General features: G+C 43.1%; 1 protein-coding gene across 8 annotated transcripts in view; it reads right to left on the bottom strand.

Moving 5' to 3' along the window:
- The window catches only part of LOC118388456 (rap1 GTPase-activating protein 1-like), a 171633-nt gene that overhangs the window by 53656 nt on the left and 101025 nt on the right, over positions 1-16952 (bottom strand). For all 8 annotated transcript variants that reach the window (XM_052526766.1, XM_052526768.1, XM_052526762.1 and 5 more), the window contains 3 exons: positions 898-945; positions 499-537; positions 121-306 (listed from right to left, as the gene is read on the bottom strand). In XM_052526766.1, coding sequence (XP_052382726.1) covers positions 121-306; positions 499-537; positions 898-936 — 264 coding nt within the window. In that variant the 5' untranslated portion in view covers positions 937-945. The remainder of the gene's footprint in view (positions 1-120; positions 307-498; positions 538-897; positions 946-16952) is intronic.

Below are 16952 nucleotides of genomic sequence, written 5' to 3'. Positions count from 1 at the left end.
CTCTCAGCTAGCAAAGAAATATACTATTCTATTCTATTTCAATCTACTTCAATTTCAGCTGGAATGAAATCTCCAGAAAAAATGTAGGGAGCAGAATGGTGCTTATCAGATTATGCTCACCTTGCCCATGAACTGTTTCCTGTAGATCTTGGCCATGCTGTTGGTCTCCAGCTTGATGTGGGAGGAAGCACAGGACTTCTGCTCAGGCTCAGGTGTGGCACTGGGTTTGTGATTGGTCCCCTCGATCCAGTAGCCCCCGAACTGAGGCAGCAGGATTAGGGGGAAGGGGCTCCTACGACCCAGGACCTGATTCCAACCAAGATGATGAAGTTAATAAAGTTAAATGAAAATAAACACAATTACATGGGATTCCATTCAATAGCAGATAAAGGGCAACCACACTTTGGGTTCATTCAGATTGTTTATGATGTATCAAAGAGCTCTTTGGTTTTTATCATACACAGCTATGTATGTGAGTCAGTTTTAGATTGTTTGTACCTCGTGAACGCTGGGGTAAGGGATATAGTCCTCCTCTGTCTGCAAGAAAACCACATGTCATAATAATGCACAACATTTTTTGTAGTGACCACCACAATAAACACAACAATGTATTCACATCCTTATTGTCCACTAATTGTGACACTCAGAGCTTTGGCGAGCATCCCTTTAAACGGACACAGACTGCCGACCCGCCGAGGATATGCTACACAATCCAGCGTTCCAACACTGCAGTAGTCTGGCTGTGTGATAAGATTGATGAGGTTGGGGTTCTAATTTGAGCGGTGTGTGTCTGAAAGCCTGTCTGACGGGAGACAAGGAGAGGTTCAAGGCTCTGCCATAATGGAGCCTTTGTCCACAGGGAGTCTGTGGAGAAATGTGAGGATGGACTAGACTCACTTTGAGGGGTGGAGGGAAGGTGCATCTCTGCTCGTCCATTCTGCTGCCCTGTGGAGGGAAATAGAGGCATGCCAGGGGCCAGGTGATATACACAGCACACACACACACTCACACAGCTGCACAGAAATAACATAGACTTCAAAACAATAATAATATTCAAGAGCATAATGTTTTAAATGTTTCTCTAAACCAATCTTGGCATTACAGGTACATAGGAAAAGAGAAAAATAGGAAGATTTCAGATTAAGGACAATACATTGCTTCAACATATCAACTAAACATAGCATGATGATATAGCAAAGGGAGAGAGAATTCAAATGTCAGTGGAAGAAAAAAGATAGGGTAGTAACTGAAGCAGAGGAGTGAGTGTGTGAGAGACAGAGGACAGCAGAGAAGGCGTCACCAACAACCAGGCCCAGACCACACACATCATTGAGTCAATCAGAGGGAGTAAACCCACTGAAACAGAACAGTTTACACCATCGTCATTAGGCATGGGAGTCCGAGGCTTCATCCCTGGATGTTTTTGGTCCAGCCTGAAACCTTTATTTTAAATTTCAGTCTGATATGAGTTTCCATAACCACATATCACTTTCACTATGCGGTATTAAAAAATAAATAAATACAGACATTTTAATGACAAAAATAAACAATGCAATATACAGTGCCTTGCGAAAGTATTCGGCCCCCTTCAACTTTGCGACCTTTTGCCACATTTCAGGCTTCAAACATAAAGATATAAAACTGTATTTTTTTGTGAAGAATCAACAACAAGTGGGACACAATCATGAAGTGGAACGACATTTATTGGATATTTCAAACTTTTTTAACAAATCAAAAACTGAAACATTGGGCGTGCAAAATTATTCAACCCCCTTACGTTAATACTTTGTAGCGCCACCTTTTGCTGCGATTACAGCTGTAAGTCGCTTGGGGTATGTCTCTATCAGTTTTGCACATCGAGAGACTGAAATGTTTTCCATTCCTCCTTGCAAAACAGCTCGAGCTCAGTGAGGTTGGATGGAGAGCATTTGTGAACAGCAGTTTTCAGTTCTTTCCACAGATTCTCGATTGGATTCAGGTCTGGACTTTGACTTGGCCATTCTAACACCTGGATATGTTTATTTTTGAACCATTCCATTGTAGATTTTGCTTTATGTTTTGGATCATTGTCTTGTTGGAAGACAAATCTCCGTCCCAGTCTCAGGTCTTTTGCAGACTCAATCAGGTTTTGTTCCAGAATGGTCCTGTATTTGGCTCCATCCATCTTCCCATCAATTTTAACCATCTTCCCTGTCCCTGCTGAAGAAAAGCAGGCCCAAACCATGATGCTGCCACCACCATGTTTGACAGTGGGGATGGTGTGTTCAGGGTGATGAGCTGTGTTGCTTTTACGCCAAACATAACGTTTTGCATTGTTGCCAAAAATTAAATTTTGGTTTCATCTGACCAGAGCACCTTCTTCCACATGTTTGGTGTGTCTCCCAGGTGGCTTGTGGCAAACTTTAAACAACACTTTTTATGTATATCTTTAAGAAATGGCTTTCTTCTTGCCACTCTTCCATAAAGGCCAGATTTGTGCAATATACGACTGATTGTTGTCCTATGGACAGAGTGTCCCACCTCAGCTGTAGATCTCTGCAGTTCATCCAGAGTGATCATGGGCCTCTTGGCTGCATCTCTGATCAGTCTTCTCCTTGTATGAGCTGAAAGTTTAGAGGGACGGCCAGGTCTTGGTAGATTTGCAGTGGTCTGATACTCCTTCCATTTCAATATTATCGCTTGCACAGTGCTCCTTGGGATGTTTAAAGCTTGGGAAATCTTTTTGTATCCAAATCCGGCTTTAAACTTCTTCACAACAGTATCTCGGACCTGCCTGGTGTGTTCCTTGTTCTTCATGATGCTCTCTGCGCTTTTAACGGACCTCTGAGACTATCACAGTGCAGGTGCATTTATACGGAGACTTGATTACACACAGGTGGATTGTATTTATCATCATTAGTCATTTAGGTCAACATTGGATCATTTAGAGATCCTCACTGAACTTCTGGAGAGAGTTTGCTGCACTGAAAGTAAAGGGGCTGAATAAATTTGCACGCCCAACTTTTCAGTTTTTATTTGTTAAAAAAGATTGAAATATCCAATAAATGTCGTTCCACTTCATGATTGTGTCCCACTTGTTGTTGATTCTTCACATAAAAATACAGTTTTATATCTTTCTGTTTGAAGCCTGAAATGTGGCAAAAGGTCGCAAAGTTCAAGGGGGCCGAATACTTTCGCAAGGCACTGTAGATGTGCAAGGCAGTAGCAGGCACTGCAAGAAGTCCCTGGAGTGATGCGGTGACTGCTGTGATTGGTAGAGATTTCACAACTTTACTACAACATTATATTTAACCCAGTTTAAAAATAGCAACGTTGAGGAAGTAGAATTGACCAAATGAATTGAATTATAGAGGTCTAATGATCTATTCCATTCAACATGCTTGGCTCATGTCTGTTATTTCCAATATATTTGTAGGTTATGTAACTATTTGTAAGAAAAATGGCCAATTATTAAATAGGTGACATTATTTAATTGAGCTTTTATTTTTATTGCAATTTCTATTCACTTAGCTACTTACTTTTTCTAATGTTGAAGCTTTGTCAAGAGGTTAACTTGCAGGTCAGAATTTCATTGCACTGTGTTCTTTATTAATTAATTATTTATTTCAGCTTATATTTCTTTCATCACATTCCCAGTGGGTCAGAAGTTTACATACACTCAATTAGTATTTGGTAGCATTGCCTTTAAATTGTTTAACTTGGGTCAAACGTAGCCTTCCACAAGCTTCCCACAATATGTTTGGTGAATTTGGCCCATTCCTCCTAACAGAGGAGGCTTCCTTGATCGCACACACCTTTTCAGTTCTGCCCACAAATGTTCTATAGGATTGAGGTCAAGGCTTTGTGATGGCCATTCCAATACCTTGGCTTTGTTGTCCTTTTGCCACAACCTTGGAAATATGCTTGGTGTCATTGTCCATTTGGAAGACCCATTTGTGACCAAGCTTTAACTTCCTGACTGATGTCTTGAGATGTTGCTTCAATATATCCATAAAATTTTCCTGCCATCTACTTTGTAAAGTGCACCAGTCCATCCTGCAGCCACGCACGCACACAACATGATGCTGACACCCCCGTGCTTCACTTTTGGGATTGTTCTTCAGCTTGCAAGCTTCCCCCTTTTTCCTCCAAACATAACGATGGTCATTATGGCCAAACAGTTCTATTTTTGTTTCATCAGACCAGAGGACATTTCTCCAAAAAGTACGATCTTGGTTCCCATGTGCAGTTGCAAACCGTAGTCTGGATTTTTTACGGCGGTTTTGGAGCAGTGGCTTCTTTCTTGCTCAGCAGCCTTTCAGGTTATGTCGATATAGGACTCGTTTTACTGTGGATATAGATACTTTTGTAACTGTTTCCTCCAGCATCTTCACAAGGTCCTTTGCTGTTGTTCCCCTGATGTCAAGCAAAGAGGCACTGAGTTTGAAGGTAGGCCTTGAAATAGATCCACAGGTACACCTCCAATTGATTTATGTCAATTAGCCTTTCAGAAGCTTCTAAAGCCATGACATAATTTTCTGGAATTGTCCAAGCTGTTTAAAGGCACAGTCAACTTAGTGTATGTAAACTTCTGACCCACTGGAATTGTGATACAGTGAAATACAAGTGCAATAATCTGTCTGGAAATAATTGTTGGAAAAATGACTTGTGTCATGCACAAAGTACATGTCCTAACCGACTTGCCAAAACTATAGTTTGTTAACAAGAAATTTGTGAAGTGGTTGAATAACTAGTTTTAATGACTCCAACCTAAGTGTATGTAAATTTCCGACTTCAACTGTACATCATGTGTATATGACAAATAAACGAACTGGGACTTAGAAGGGAAGGGGGAGGGCAGCCATAAAGAGAGGGGCCAGCTTTGTGGTTATTTGTGATTGTAGGTGAACAAAACATTGAAACTACATCGGCCCTTAAGTTATGTGTCCACAAATGTTATGTCATCTAAATATCTCACATTAGGTGGTAGAAACTGACAAAGGACTACAGGACAATTTTTCGGGCTCGTGTCTCTTAATATTCATGTAGCCTAGGGGCTATGTAGCTCCTTATATGTTTGTGGACACATTTTTCTTTACAGTTTAGTTGCCCTGGTCGTGTCAGTATACAGTAACTTTCAAAAAGCGGCTGCCCCTAAAAACCAACTTGTCATTTAGAAAACAGCCAATGTGGCACCAATATGAGTCAGAAACCTTTATTCTACTGTCAATATTTACTTCAAAAAGTCAGTCTCATCCAAAACGGAGTTTTGTGAGACTTGTGATCGTGATTGCATCACAACATAAATAAAGGTTGGGTTTGTTTCAATCCTGCCCACATGCCCACAGCTGGCAGCACACAAGTAATCATACATTTGAAGTGCAGCTGCACGCGACCCGATCGTAATGCCTGTTGTAAATTTGAGTTGACTTCGGATATCCCGATGGGCTAGTTAGGGACCATTGGTAAATTACGAAATGTACATGGGACATTATGTTACAATTCCAATAGCTCCAAATTTTTATGACTTAAACCCTCAAACCAACCATAAATTGTTGAAATGCATATACAAATATTGAAACATTTAATAAGAAAGCTAAAAGGTGTGCAACATGAAAATGGTATAATTTACATTGTGTAAATGTATTGACGGTGTCTATCTAGCCCCGGAGATAGGCTATCCTAAGCCTGAGTCAAATTCAGGTTGCACATCAGCTGGCTCAAGCTAATTGGCTAAATTATTTGGCTAACTCTTCCCAACAGCGAACACACACATCAAACCACACCACGAAACAAACATTTGAATTCAGTCATGGCCGCTAGCATTTCTTAATTAACCAAATCTAAAAAAGGCCAAATCAGGAAGTGTAGTCACCCTTAAAAACTAACTAAAGACATGTTGCACCTTTACCTTGCTACATTTCAGATGAGCCATGGAGGAAGACAGATAAGAACCACAGGCCAGTGGAGCACTTAGAACAGTAGCAGCCAGGGGCAAATGGTAGGAAAGAGGATAATTTAAGTGACTCGGACACAGGCACAAAACAAGTTAAGCTACCCCAGTATCCCCTTGAATATTTTGAATTGCAAAACTAAGGAGACACACCAGACAAGACAGATACAGCAACAGAAGTGTAGGATATGATGGAGAGAGACACACCAGACAAGACACAGAGACAGCAACAGAAGTGTAGGATATGATGGAGAGAGACACACCAGACAAGACAGAGACAGCAACAGAAGTGTAGGATATGATGGAGAGAGACACCAGACAAGACACAGAGACAGCAACAGAAGTGTAGGATATGATGGAGAGAGACACCAGACAAGACACAGAGACAGCAACAGAAGAATAGGTGTTGGAGAGAGACACCGGAAGAACAGAACAGGCCATAACAGAAGAGGATAGACACAGGAGACAGTAACAAACAAGAACCTGAGACAGCAACATACAAGACACAGACACCAACAGACAAGAAGCAGAGAAGGTGACAGAAGAGGGCAGATGGAGAGAGAACAAGGTAGGTTGAGCACACGTAAGAATGTATCACTTGAAGTTGCTCTATAGATTTTATTTAGTTTGATTTATTTACAGGAATAATAACAGGTGAAATGCAGACAGTGAAAAGTTAAACATGGTTTACAAAGAATTTGCAGGTGAGGTGAAAAAGCCTGTGAAATTACTATTAAAACAATTATTTACTTTCACACTTTTTACAACTGGGACAGGACGAGAGAGGAGGGTAGACAAGAGAAAGCAACATAGAATACTAAGAGACAGCAACATAAGAGAGCAACAAGAGAGACAGCAACAGACGACACAGGAAAGGCTATGGAGAGGAGGGGTGAGCACACAGTAGACTGTATCACTTAAAGCTGCTCTATGGATTCTAATTACTAAACAGTGTGTGTGTTTAAACATTTGACCAACTGGGGGACATTTTGTTAGTCCTCACAAGGTCAAATGTTATTTCTAGGGGGTTTATGGTTAGAATTAGTGTTAGAATTAGATTTAGGGTTAGGGTTAGGAGCTAGGGTTCATTTTATTGTTAGGAGCTAGGGTTAGGTTTAGGGTTAAGGTTAGGTTTTTGGGTTAGGGTTAAGGTATGGGTTAGGGTTAGGGTTTAGGGAAAATAGGGTGTGTGTGTGTGTGTGTGTGTGTGTGTGTGTGTGTGTGTGTGTGTGTGTGTGTGTGTGTGTGTGTGTGTGTGGACATGCTTAACCAGAAGTACCCACAAGAATAGTAAACAGAAAACTAATTGAAACTACAAAGAAGACAAAGCAGTGAGTAAAGTATACAGCAGAGATCTCAGACAACTTACAGTACCTGCATCCTCTCGATCATTGCAAATAGGTCTGATGTCTGAGGGAGAGAGAGACAGATCGAAGAAGGAGAGCGGTTTACTGGTTGGTGAAATATGCTGGGCTCTACAGTCTTCTTCACATGAGATTTTTATTGTGTTCATCCCAACACATTTGTGGAAGTGGAGCTGGGAGTGTAGTTGATCCAAGCCCTCTTTACATTACAACCAGCCTCTGACTGCTTGCTCCTTGGCATCAATGTGTTGTGCTTCTTTCCCAGGCCAGTCACACCCCCCGAGCACACCATCACCCTCACTGAGGCTCCATTTACGACTCACTGAATCGCTCCTAACGAAAACAATTGCCTGGAAACAATGATATTCTCCTCTGAAGGAGCAGGCAGGGTGAAGCCCAGTGCCTCTAAAGGCGGAGAGGGAATATTAAGGTTGCAAACAGCCACTAACCACCTTAACACACAGTCTCAGGCAGAGAGCTAACTCTGTACACTCAGGATGTATTGATGCGTGACTGTAACACACTTAGCCCATTAGATCAACACAGAATGGGGAGAGGAGATATTAGTCTGAAAATGAAAACAAATGAGATGCATGGGTTTACAAACTGGTTCTAATAGTACCCTCCATCTGTCATCTCTGTTGATTTCTAATCAATAGTAGTCTACTGTAATATATGCCATTTAGCAGACGCTTTTATCCAAAGCGACTTACAGTCATGTGTGCATACATTCTACGTATGGGTGGTCCCGGGAGTCGAACCCACTACCCTGGCGTTACAAGCGCCATGCTCTACCAACTGTGCTACTGTACAAGTCCTACAGGAAGTGAGCCAAAGATACATAACTTCCATACTCCTTTAACCAAAAATCAACACAAGTGCTGTAGCCTCATTACAAACTCCATTCACTATCAGCTCCCATTAACGGCATAATCAATTTTATCCCAGATAAAGTAGTGGCAGCCTAGCGGTTGAGACTATTGGACCAGTAACTGAAAGATCGCTGGTTCAAATCCCTGAGCTGACTCGGTGAAAAATATGTCATTGTGCCGTTGAGCAAGGCACTTAACCCTACTAATATCTCTGGATAAGAGCATCTGCTAAATGACTCAAATGTAAAAATATGAGAACTCATGAAGAGAAAGGATACCCGCTGTCAAGCAGTTGAACTCTACTGAGGCCTGAGGATCTACTCTATTCAAGACACTCACTCATATAAAGTAAGAGAAGGAATACCCACAGCCAGGCAGCTGTTCTCCACAATGCCCGCTATCCTGATGCTGGGCAGTTCCATCCTGACCACAACGCATGGACTAGGGAAGTTAGCAATTAAAGACTCTGTGCTATTGGGTGAGATAGCCAATGACAGCCCAGTGAGGCACTCTCTGTACCATGTAACACAAGTGGACTGGGGTGTCAAGCTAATGTTTCCACATGACAACATGAATTTACTACGGGTACACCGAAATCTACTGTTTGGGCACATTCACACATACTGACCAACACTGGCTTGTTTTAATAACCCATGGTTCACCGTGTGAACAAACAGTGTCATATGATACGCTGGCCGATCCTGCTGCTGCCTTGAAAGCAAACGAGTGCAAACTAACACGGTCAGTGAGGATCAGAACCAAAAACAGAAATATTACTGTTTTCCAAACACAAATATTCACCTCACCAACTCCTTTATCAAAAATGTGAGTGCAGTAGTAACCTACACATGTGGGGTGACTGAACTCTCTGCCAGAGACAAATTGAGGGGTACCATTGAGAGGTACTGCCATGGTAACGAGTAAAAGTGATGGGACTGGAAACAGCGGTAAAGACTGACCCTGATCTAATGATCTCCTTTCCTAGACTCTCCACTGTCACTGTGGCTACTGGAAACAGAGTCCTACCAAAACCAATCTCTGTCCACTTGAGAAATTACACATTAATATAGGTGATAAGACTAACAGTAAGAGACACAGCTCTGCCTTCAAGTAACGTACAGCTGTTCTGACTGCAACAGAGTAATGGTGAACAGATGTGGATTTACAACACTACACTGTAAGATACCTAAGATCACAGTTATCTGCACTACATTATATCTTACTCATATACAACAGTAAGAATGAATACTTACATCACTGTGTCCTCTCCTCTGGCCCCATGTAATAACCGAAGGACTGAGGAACACATGGCCACTCTTAGTCATCCTGAAGTCACTCATAACTCCAAAACTCCGACTCCAAAAACAGAGTATGGGTATATTTGTTTCTGTGTGTATATTGACCAGAGGAGTGTCAGAGGTCTAACTACTACTGTCACGTTACACTCTGTATTCTACTGCCCCTAAATACAAGACAAGAACTGCTGCGTCTCAGGTCTCTTAACAGGTCTGCATGCCCATTAGAATGCATGGGTTTGTATAGGTCTGTATGTAGTATATCTGTGTGAGCATGTGCCTGACTGTAAAGATCCTCATCCCTCCCTTCCTCTTCTCACACACTCTGTCTGTTTTCAAGGAAGAGCGTTTCTCCACCTCCTCTCTCGCTTTGTGGACTTCTCTTTTTTACCCTTTCATATGGTAAGCATATTGTTCTCTCCCTCTCTCTCTCTCTCTCTCTCTCTCTCTCTCTCTCTCTCTCTCTCTCTCTCTCTCTCTCTCTCTCTCTCTCTCTCTCTCTCTCTTTTCTCTCTCTCTCTTTATCTCTCTCTCTCTCTCTCTCTCTCTCTCTCTCTCTCTCTCTCTCTCTCTCTCTCTCTCTCTCTCTCTCTCTCTCTCTCTCTCTCTCTCTCTCTCTCTCTCTCTCTCTCTCTCTCTCTCTCTCTCTCTCTCTCTCTCTCTCTCTCTCTCTCTCTCTCTCTCTCTCTCTCTCTCTCTCTCTCTCTCTCTCAGAGTAGTCTGTGCTCAAAGCCTTTACACTGCAGAAGTAAAGTAAGTCAACCTTTAAGTCTGAATAACGTGTATAAACTGCTCTGTAAAGACCTTGATGTTACAGGAAGACCCTCCTTGTTCCTTTATTGACACAGCACATCTCTTCAGGGGCCTTTATTGACCCTGTGAAAGTTTTCATGGGCCGGGTCTGAGAGGAGTCAGCAGGCTGCAGGAGCCCAGAGAGGGTCTGCTGACAAAGCCAGGTCCAGGGTCTGAGATCAGGGTCTCATCATCTCATCTTTTCAACTTTCAGAACAGAAAGAAGGGTAGTCATTGTGTAGTATGTTGGATGACATGTTTTAATAAGAGGAAGAGAAGAAAGAGTGAGAGGGAGGATAGGGGAAGAGTAGTTGTATTATTATGTAAAGTGTACACTGTGGAACTCCTCATCTCGGAGGTACTCTCCCACTATCACATGTCCAACCAATACTGCCCTATTTCATACCACAGGGAAACACATTTCAGGAACCTCTTAATGAAAACAGATTGGACTCATTTTATAATGGTCTTCATTTATACAATGAGAAACACTTATCAGTTCTTCCACCAAAATTGATTTCAGCAGAGAGAAATCAATGGGCAAAACACTCGAGCAGGGAGAGATCTGAGGTTCTGTGATGAGGAGGCTACACAGTGCCTTCGGAAATTATTCAGACTCATTTACTTTTTCCACAGTTACAGCCTTATTCTCAAATGGATCAAATAAAATTGTCCGCAATCTACACACAATACCCCATCATGACAAAGCAAAAACAGATTTTTAGAAATGTATTCAGACCATTGCAGTGAGACTCAAAATTGACCTCAGGTGCATCCTGTTTCCATTGATCATCCTTGAGATGTTTATACAACTTGATTAGAGTCCACCTGTGGTAAATTCAATGGATTGGATATGATTTGGAAAGGCATACACCTGTCTATATAAAGTTCTCACAGTTGACAGTGCATGTATACTCAAGATGGCGTAGCTGTCACACGTCTTTGTCCTCGTCTTGTCGTGTCCCATGTATATATCTTTTAATATATTTCTAAACCTCAACTTCAAAATACTCTCCTGCAACCCGCCTCACCCAATGTGGTGTGGATCTGCATTTTCTAAAGTATTTTTCTTTACTTCTGAACCGGAACCCCAACAGAAGCTAGCCAGCTAACTAGCTACTAGCTAGTAGTCAGCTAACCACTGCTAGCGGTCATCAGCTAACCTTTAGCTAGGAAAACTCTCGCCAGTTTGCACAACACAATTCAAACCTGAACATACCGGACTTATTTTCTCTCCATATCACCGGATTCCAACCGCAAGTTCTGAACCTTTTCACCTGGATCATCGCAGCTAGCTATCTGCCTATCCTGGAGCTAGCCCATGCTAGGGCCATCTCCCAGCTAGCTGAAGAGGTCCATCAGCCACTCCTGGATAACATTAAATATTTAACCAATTGACCTGGACCCCTTTTCCTGCCGGTCTGGAGACCTGCCGATCCTTCACGACTGGACTACCGACGTAATCCGCCCGAGGGGGTTCTTCACCTGGCTACTACATTGCGACGACCCCTGAATGCCCATCTAGAGCATATCAGACTGTTAGCTGAATAGGTCCATCGGCCAATTTCTTGGGCCACTATAACTATTTTGCCAATTGGCCTGGACCCCTTTTACTACACGGAGCACTGCTTATTCATCACGACTGGACTACCAACGTAACAGCACGGGGAGGTTCCGCATGAGGAGGCTATAACAGACTTCCTCCGTCATGACGTCCCTCTTAAGGCCCTTCTGCTAGCTTGCATGCCCCGGCCCGCGAGCTGTCTGAATCACTGTGTCTCTAGCCAGCCTAACTACACACTGGACTCCTATATATATGCCATTTAGCAGACGCTTTTATCCAAAGCGACTTACAGTCATGTGTGCATACATTCTACGTATGGGTGGTCCCGGGAACCGAACCCACTACCCTGGCGTTACAAGCGCCATGCTCTACCAACTGAGCTACAGAACCACTATGATCACTCGGCTACGCATGCCTCTCACTAATGTCAATATGCCTTGTCCATTGCTGTTCTGGTTAGTGATTATTGTATTATTTCACTGTAGAGCCTCTAGCCCTGCTCAATATGCCTTAGCTAACCCTTTAGTTCCACCTCCACACATGCGGTGACATCACCTGGTTTAAATGATGTTTCTAGAGACAATATCTCTTTCATCATCACTCAATGCCTAGGTTTACCTCCACTGTATTCACATCCTACCATACCTTCGTCTGTACATTATGCCTTGAATCTATTCTATCGCGCCCAGAAACCTGCTCCTTCTACTCCCTGTTCCGAACCCTACTAGACGGCCAGTTCTTATAGCCTTTAGCCATACCCTTATCCTACTCCTCCGTTCCTCTGGTGATGTAGAGGTTAATCCAGGCCCTGCAATATTTAGCTCCACTCCCATTCCCCAGGCGCTCTCATTTGTTGACTTATGTAACCATATATGCCTTGGTTTCATGCATGTTAATATTAGAAGCATCCTCCCTAAGTTTGTTTTAGTCACTGCTTTAGCACACTCTGCCAACCAGGATGTCCTAGCCATGTCTGAATCCTGGCTTAGGAAGACAAAAACCCTGAAATTTCCATCCTAACTTTAACATTTTCCGACAAGATAGAACTGCCAAAGGGGGCTGAGTTGAAATCTACTGCAGAGATAGCCTGCAGAGTTCTGTCTTACTATCCAGGTCTGTACCCAAACAATTCGAGCTTCTACTTTTAAAAATCCACCTTTCCAGAAACAAGTCTCTCACCGTTGCCGCTTGCTATAGACCCCCCTCATCCCCCAGCTGTGCCCTGGACACCAAATATGAATTGATTGCCCCCCATCTATCTTCAGAGCTTGTGCTGCTAGGTGACCTAAACTGGGATATGCTTAACACTCCGGCCATCCTACAATCTAAGTTTGTTGCTGCCCTCAATCTCACACAAATTATCAATAAACCTACCAGGTACAACCCAAAATCCGTAAACACGGGCACCCTCATAGATATCATCCTAACCAACTTGCCCTCCAAATATACCTCTGCTGTCTTCAACCAAGATCTCAGCGATCACTGCCTCATTGCCTTCGTCCGTAATGGGTCTGCGGTCAAACGACCACCCCTCATCACTGTCAAACGCTTCCTAAAACACTTCACCGAGCAGGCCTTTCTAATCGACCTTGCCCGGGTATCATGGAAGGATATTGACCTCATCCCGTCAGTAGAGAATGCCTCGTTATTCTTTAAAAGTGCCTTCCTCACCATCTAAAATAAGCATGCCCCATTCAAAAAATGTAGAACCGGGAACAGATATAGCCCTTGGTTCTCTCCAGATCTGACTGCCCTTGACCAGCACAAAAACATCCTGTGGCGTTCTGCATTAGCATCGAATAGCCCCCTTTTCAGGGAAGTTAGAAACCAATATACACAGGCAGTTAGGAAAGCTAAGGCTAGCTTTTTCAAGCAGGAATTTGCATCCTGTAGCACAAACTCAAAAATGTCCTGGGACACTGTAGTCCTTGGAGAATAAGAGCACCTCCTCCCAGCTGCCCACTGCTCTGAGGCTAGGAAACACTGTCACCACCAATAAATCCATAACATTTTTGAGAATTTCAATAAGCATTTCTCTACGGCTGGCCATGCTTTCCACCTGGCTACCCCTACCCCGGTCAACAGTCCTACACCCCCCACACCAACTCGCCCAAGCCTCCCCCATTTCGCCTTCACCCAAATCCAGATAGCTGATGTTCTGAAAGAGCTGCAAAATCTAGACCCCTACAAATCAGCTGGGCTAGACAATCTGGACCCTCTCTTTCTAAAAATGATCTGCTGAAATTGTTGCAACCCCTATTACTAGCCTGTTCAACCTCTTTTTCATATCGTCTGCGATTCCCAAAGATTGGAAAGCAGCCGCGGTCATCCCCCTCTTCAAAGGGGGAGACACACTAGACCCAAACTGTTACAGACTATCCTATCCTGCCTTTCTAAGGTCTTCGAAAGCCAAGTTAACAAACAGATTACTGACCATTTTGGATCCCACCGTACCTTCTCCGCTATGCAATCTGGTTTCTCGCCTGGTTCACCAACTACTTCTCTGATAGAGTTCAGTGTGTCAAATCGGAGGGCCTGTTGTCCGGACCTCTGGCAGTCTCTATGGGGGTGCAACAGGGTTCAATTCTCGGGCCGACTCTCTACTTTGTATACGTCAATGATGTCGCTCTTGCTGCTGGTGATTCTCTGATCCTCCTCTACGCAGACGACACCATTCTGTATACTTCTGGCCCTTCTTTGGACACTGTGTTAACTAACCTCCAGACGAGCTTCAATGCCATACAACTCCCATTCCGTGGCCTCCAGCTGCTCTTAAATGCTAGTGAAACTAAATGCATGCTCTTCAACTGATCGCTGCCCACACCTGCCCGCCCGTCCAGCATCACAACTCTGGATGGTTCTGACTTAGAATATGTGGACAAATATGTGGACAATTAGACTGTAAACTCTCCTTCCAGACTCACATTAAGCATCTCCAATCCAAAATGAAATCTAGAATTGGCTTCCTATTTTGCAACAAAGCATCCTTCACTCATGCTGCCAAACATACCCTTGTAAAACTGACCATCCTACCGATCCTCGACTTCGGCGATGTCATTTACAAAATAGCCTCCAACACTCTACTCAACAAATTGGATGCAGTCTATCACAGTGCCATCCGTTTTGTCACCAAAGCCCCATATACTACCGACCACTGCGACATGTATGTTCTCGTTGGCTGGCCCTCGCTTCATACTCATCGCCAAACCCACTGGCTGGAGTGATTGACGTGCAGAAGATGAATGTGCCTGAAGGTCATCTACAAGCCTCTGCTAGGTAAAGCCCCGCCTTATCTCAGCTCAATGGTCACCAAAAAAGCACTCACCCGTAGCATGCGCTTCAGAAGGTATATTTCACTGGTCACCCCCAAAGTCAATTCCTCAGTTTGGCTGCCTTTCCTTCCAGTTCTCTGCTGCCAATGACTGGAACAAACTGCAAAAATCAATGAAGCTGGAGACTCATATCTCCCTCACTAACTTTAAGCACCAGCTGTCAGAGCAGCTCACATATCACTGCACCTGTACATAGCCCATCTGTAAATAGCCCATCCAACTACCTCATCCCCATACTGTATTTATTTATTTATCTTGCGCCTTTGCACCCCAGTATCTCTACTTGCACATTCATCTTCTGCACGTCAATCACTCCAGTGTTTAACAGCTATATTGTAATTAATTTGCCACCATGGCCTATTTATTGCCTTACCTACCTTATCTAACCTCATTTGCACACAATGTATATATATTTTTTTTGACTATATTATTGACTGTATGTTTGTTTATTCCATGTGTAACTCAGTGTTGTCTTACGTGTCGAACTGCTTTGCTTTATCTTGGCCAGGTCGCAGTTGTAAATGAGAACTTGTTTTCAACTAGCCTACCTGGTTAAATAAAGATGAAATAAATAAATAAAGGAAACCTGGCACCATCCCTACGGTGAAGCATGATGGTGGCAGCATCATGCTGTGGGGATGTTTTTCAGAGGGAGGGACTGGGAGATTAGTCAAGATCGAGGCAAAGATGAACAGAGCAAAGTACAGAGAGATCCTTGATGAAAACCTTCTCCAGACCTCTCAGGACCTCAGACTGTGGCAAAAGTTTACCTTCCAACAGGACAACAACCCTAAGCACACAGCCAAGACAATGCAGGAGTGGCTTTTGGAAAATTCTCTGAATGTCCTTGAGTGGCCCAGCCAGATTCCGGACTTGAACCCGATCTAACATCTCTGGAGAGACATGAAAATAGCTGTGCAACAAAGATTCCCATCCAGCCTGACACCTTGAGAGGATCTGCAGAGAAGAATGTGAGAAACTCCCCAAATACAGGTGTGCCAATCTTGTAGCGTCATACCCAAGAAGACTCGATGCTGTAATCGCTGACAAATGAGGTCTGAATACTTTAAGGCACTGTATTTATGCCACTTTAAACTTATAATACAGATTGATGTCCTTTGTTAAATAAAATGGAGGCTTTACTGTAAAGGAACTTCTGTTGTGTGAAGAGCTTTGAGTGAAGTGTACATTTACAAAAATGGCAGCAGACTAAGTTGGATTTTGTAGGAGAACACACATAACCAAACCTTTGTTCAGCATCAATATCCTAAAGAAGGTCAATCCTGTTGATATTGCAATGATGTGTACAAATGTTTGAGGTGTTGGGAAACAGCAAAGGCTACAGGGTGACATACAGCAAACATTTGATATTGAAACACACTGAGACAACAAATCTGTATTACCATTTAAAGTAGCCTACACACAAACGCAATGACATGGGTAGACTGAGTCATGCTAGCTATGTGGTCAAAGCCATGCTTCCCATTGACATCCATGCACAATGTGAAAATTTGACCTAAGATTAAGTTACGATTCTCCACACTCCACTGTGTTGGGAAGTGAAATACCCTGCATAGGTAATGTTAAAATGAAGTAGAAACTACTCAAATCTCAGCTCGCTGTCTGTCTACTGCACAATGTAGCTTAAAATGGAAACCATGTATTCACAGAGAGAAGGGATTTGGGCAAATTAATAATAGAGAAGTAATAACCAGACAGCATAGTGAACAGATCACAGCACTCTTTCTCAAGCCCCACCATCATATTGAGACTCCAAGTACACGTTACCTTAATTTCCTTT

Source organism: Oncorhynchus keta, chromosome 10 (genome assembly GCF_023373465.1).
Source record: "Oncorhynchus keta strain PuntledgeMale-10-30-2019 chromosome 10, Oket_V2, whole genome shotgun sequence".
NCBI lineage: Eukaryota > Metazoa > Chordata > Actinopteri > Salmoniformes > Salmonidae > Oncorhynchus > Oncorhynchus keta.
The sequence above is the reverse complement of the archived record's forward strand: the minus strand, read 5'-3'. Positions and strand labels throughout refer to the sequence as shown.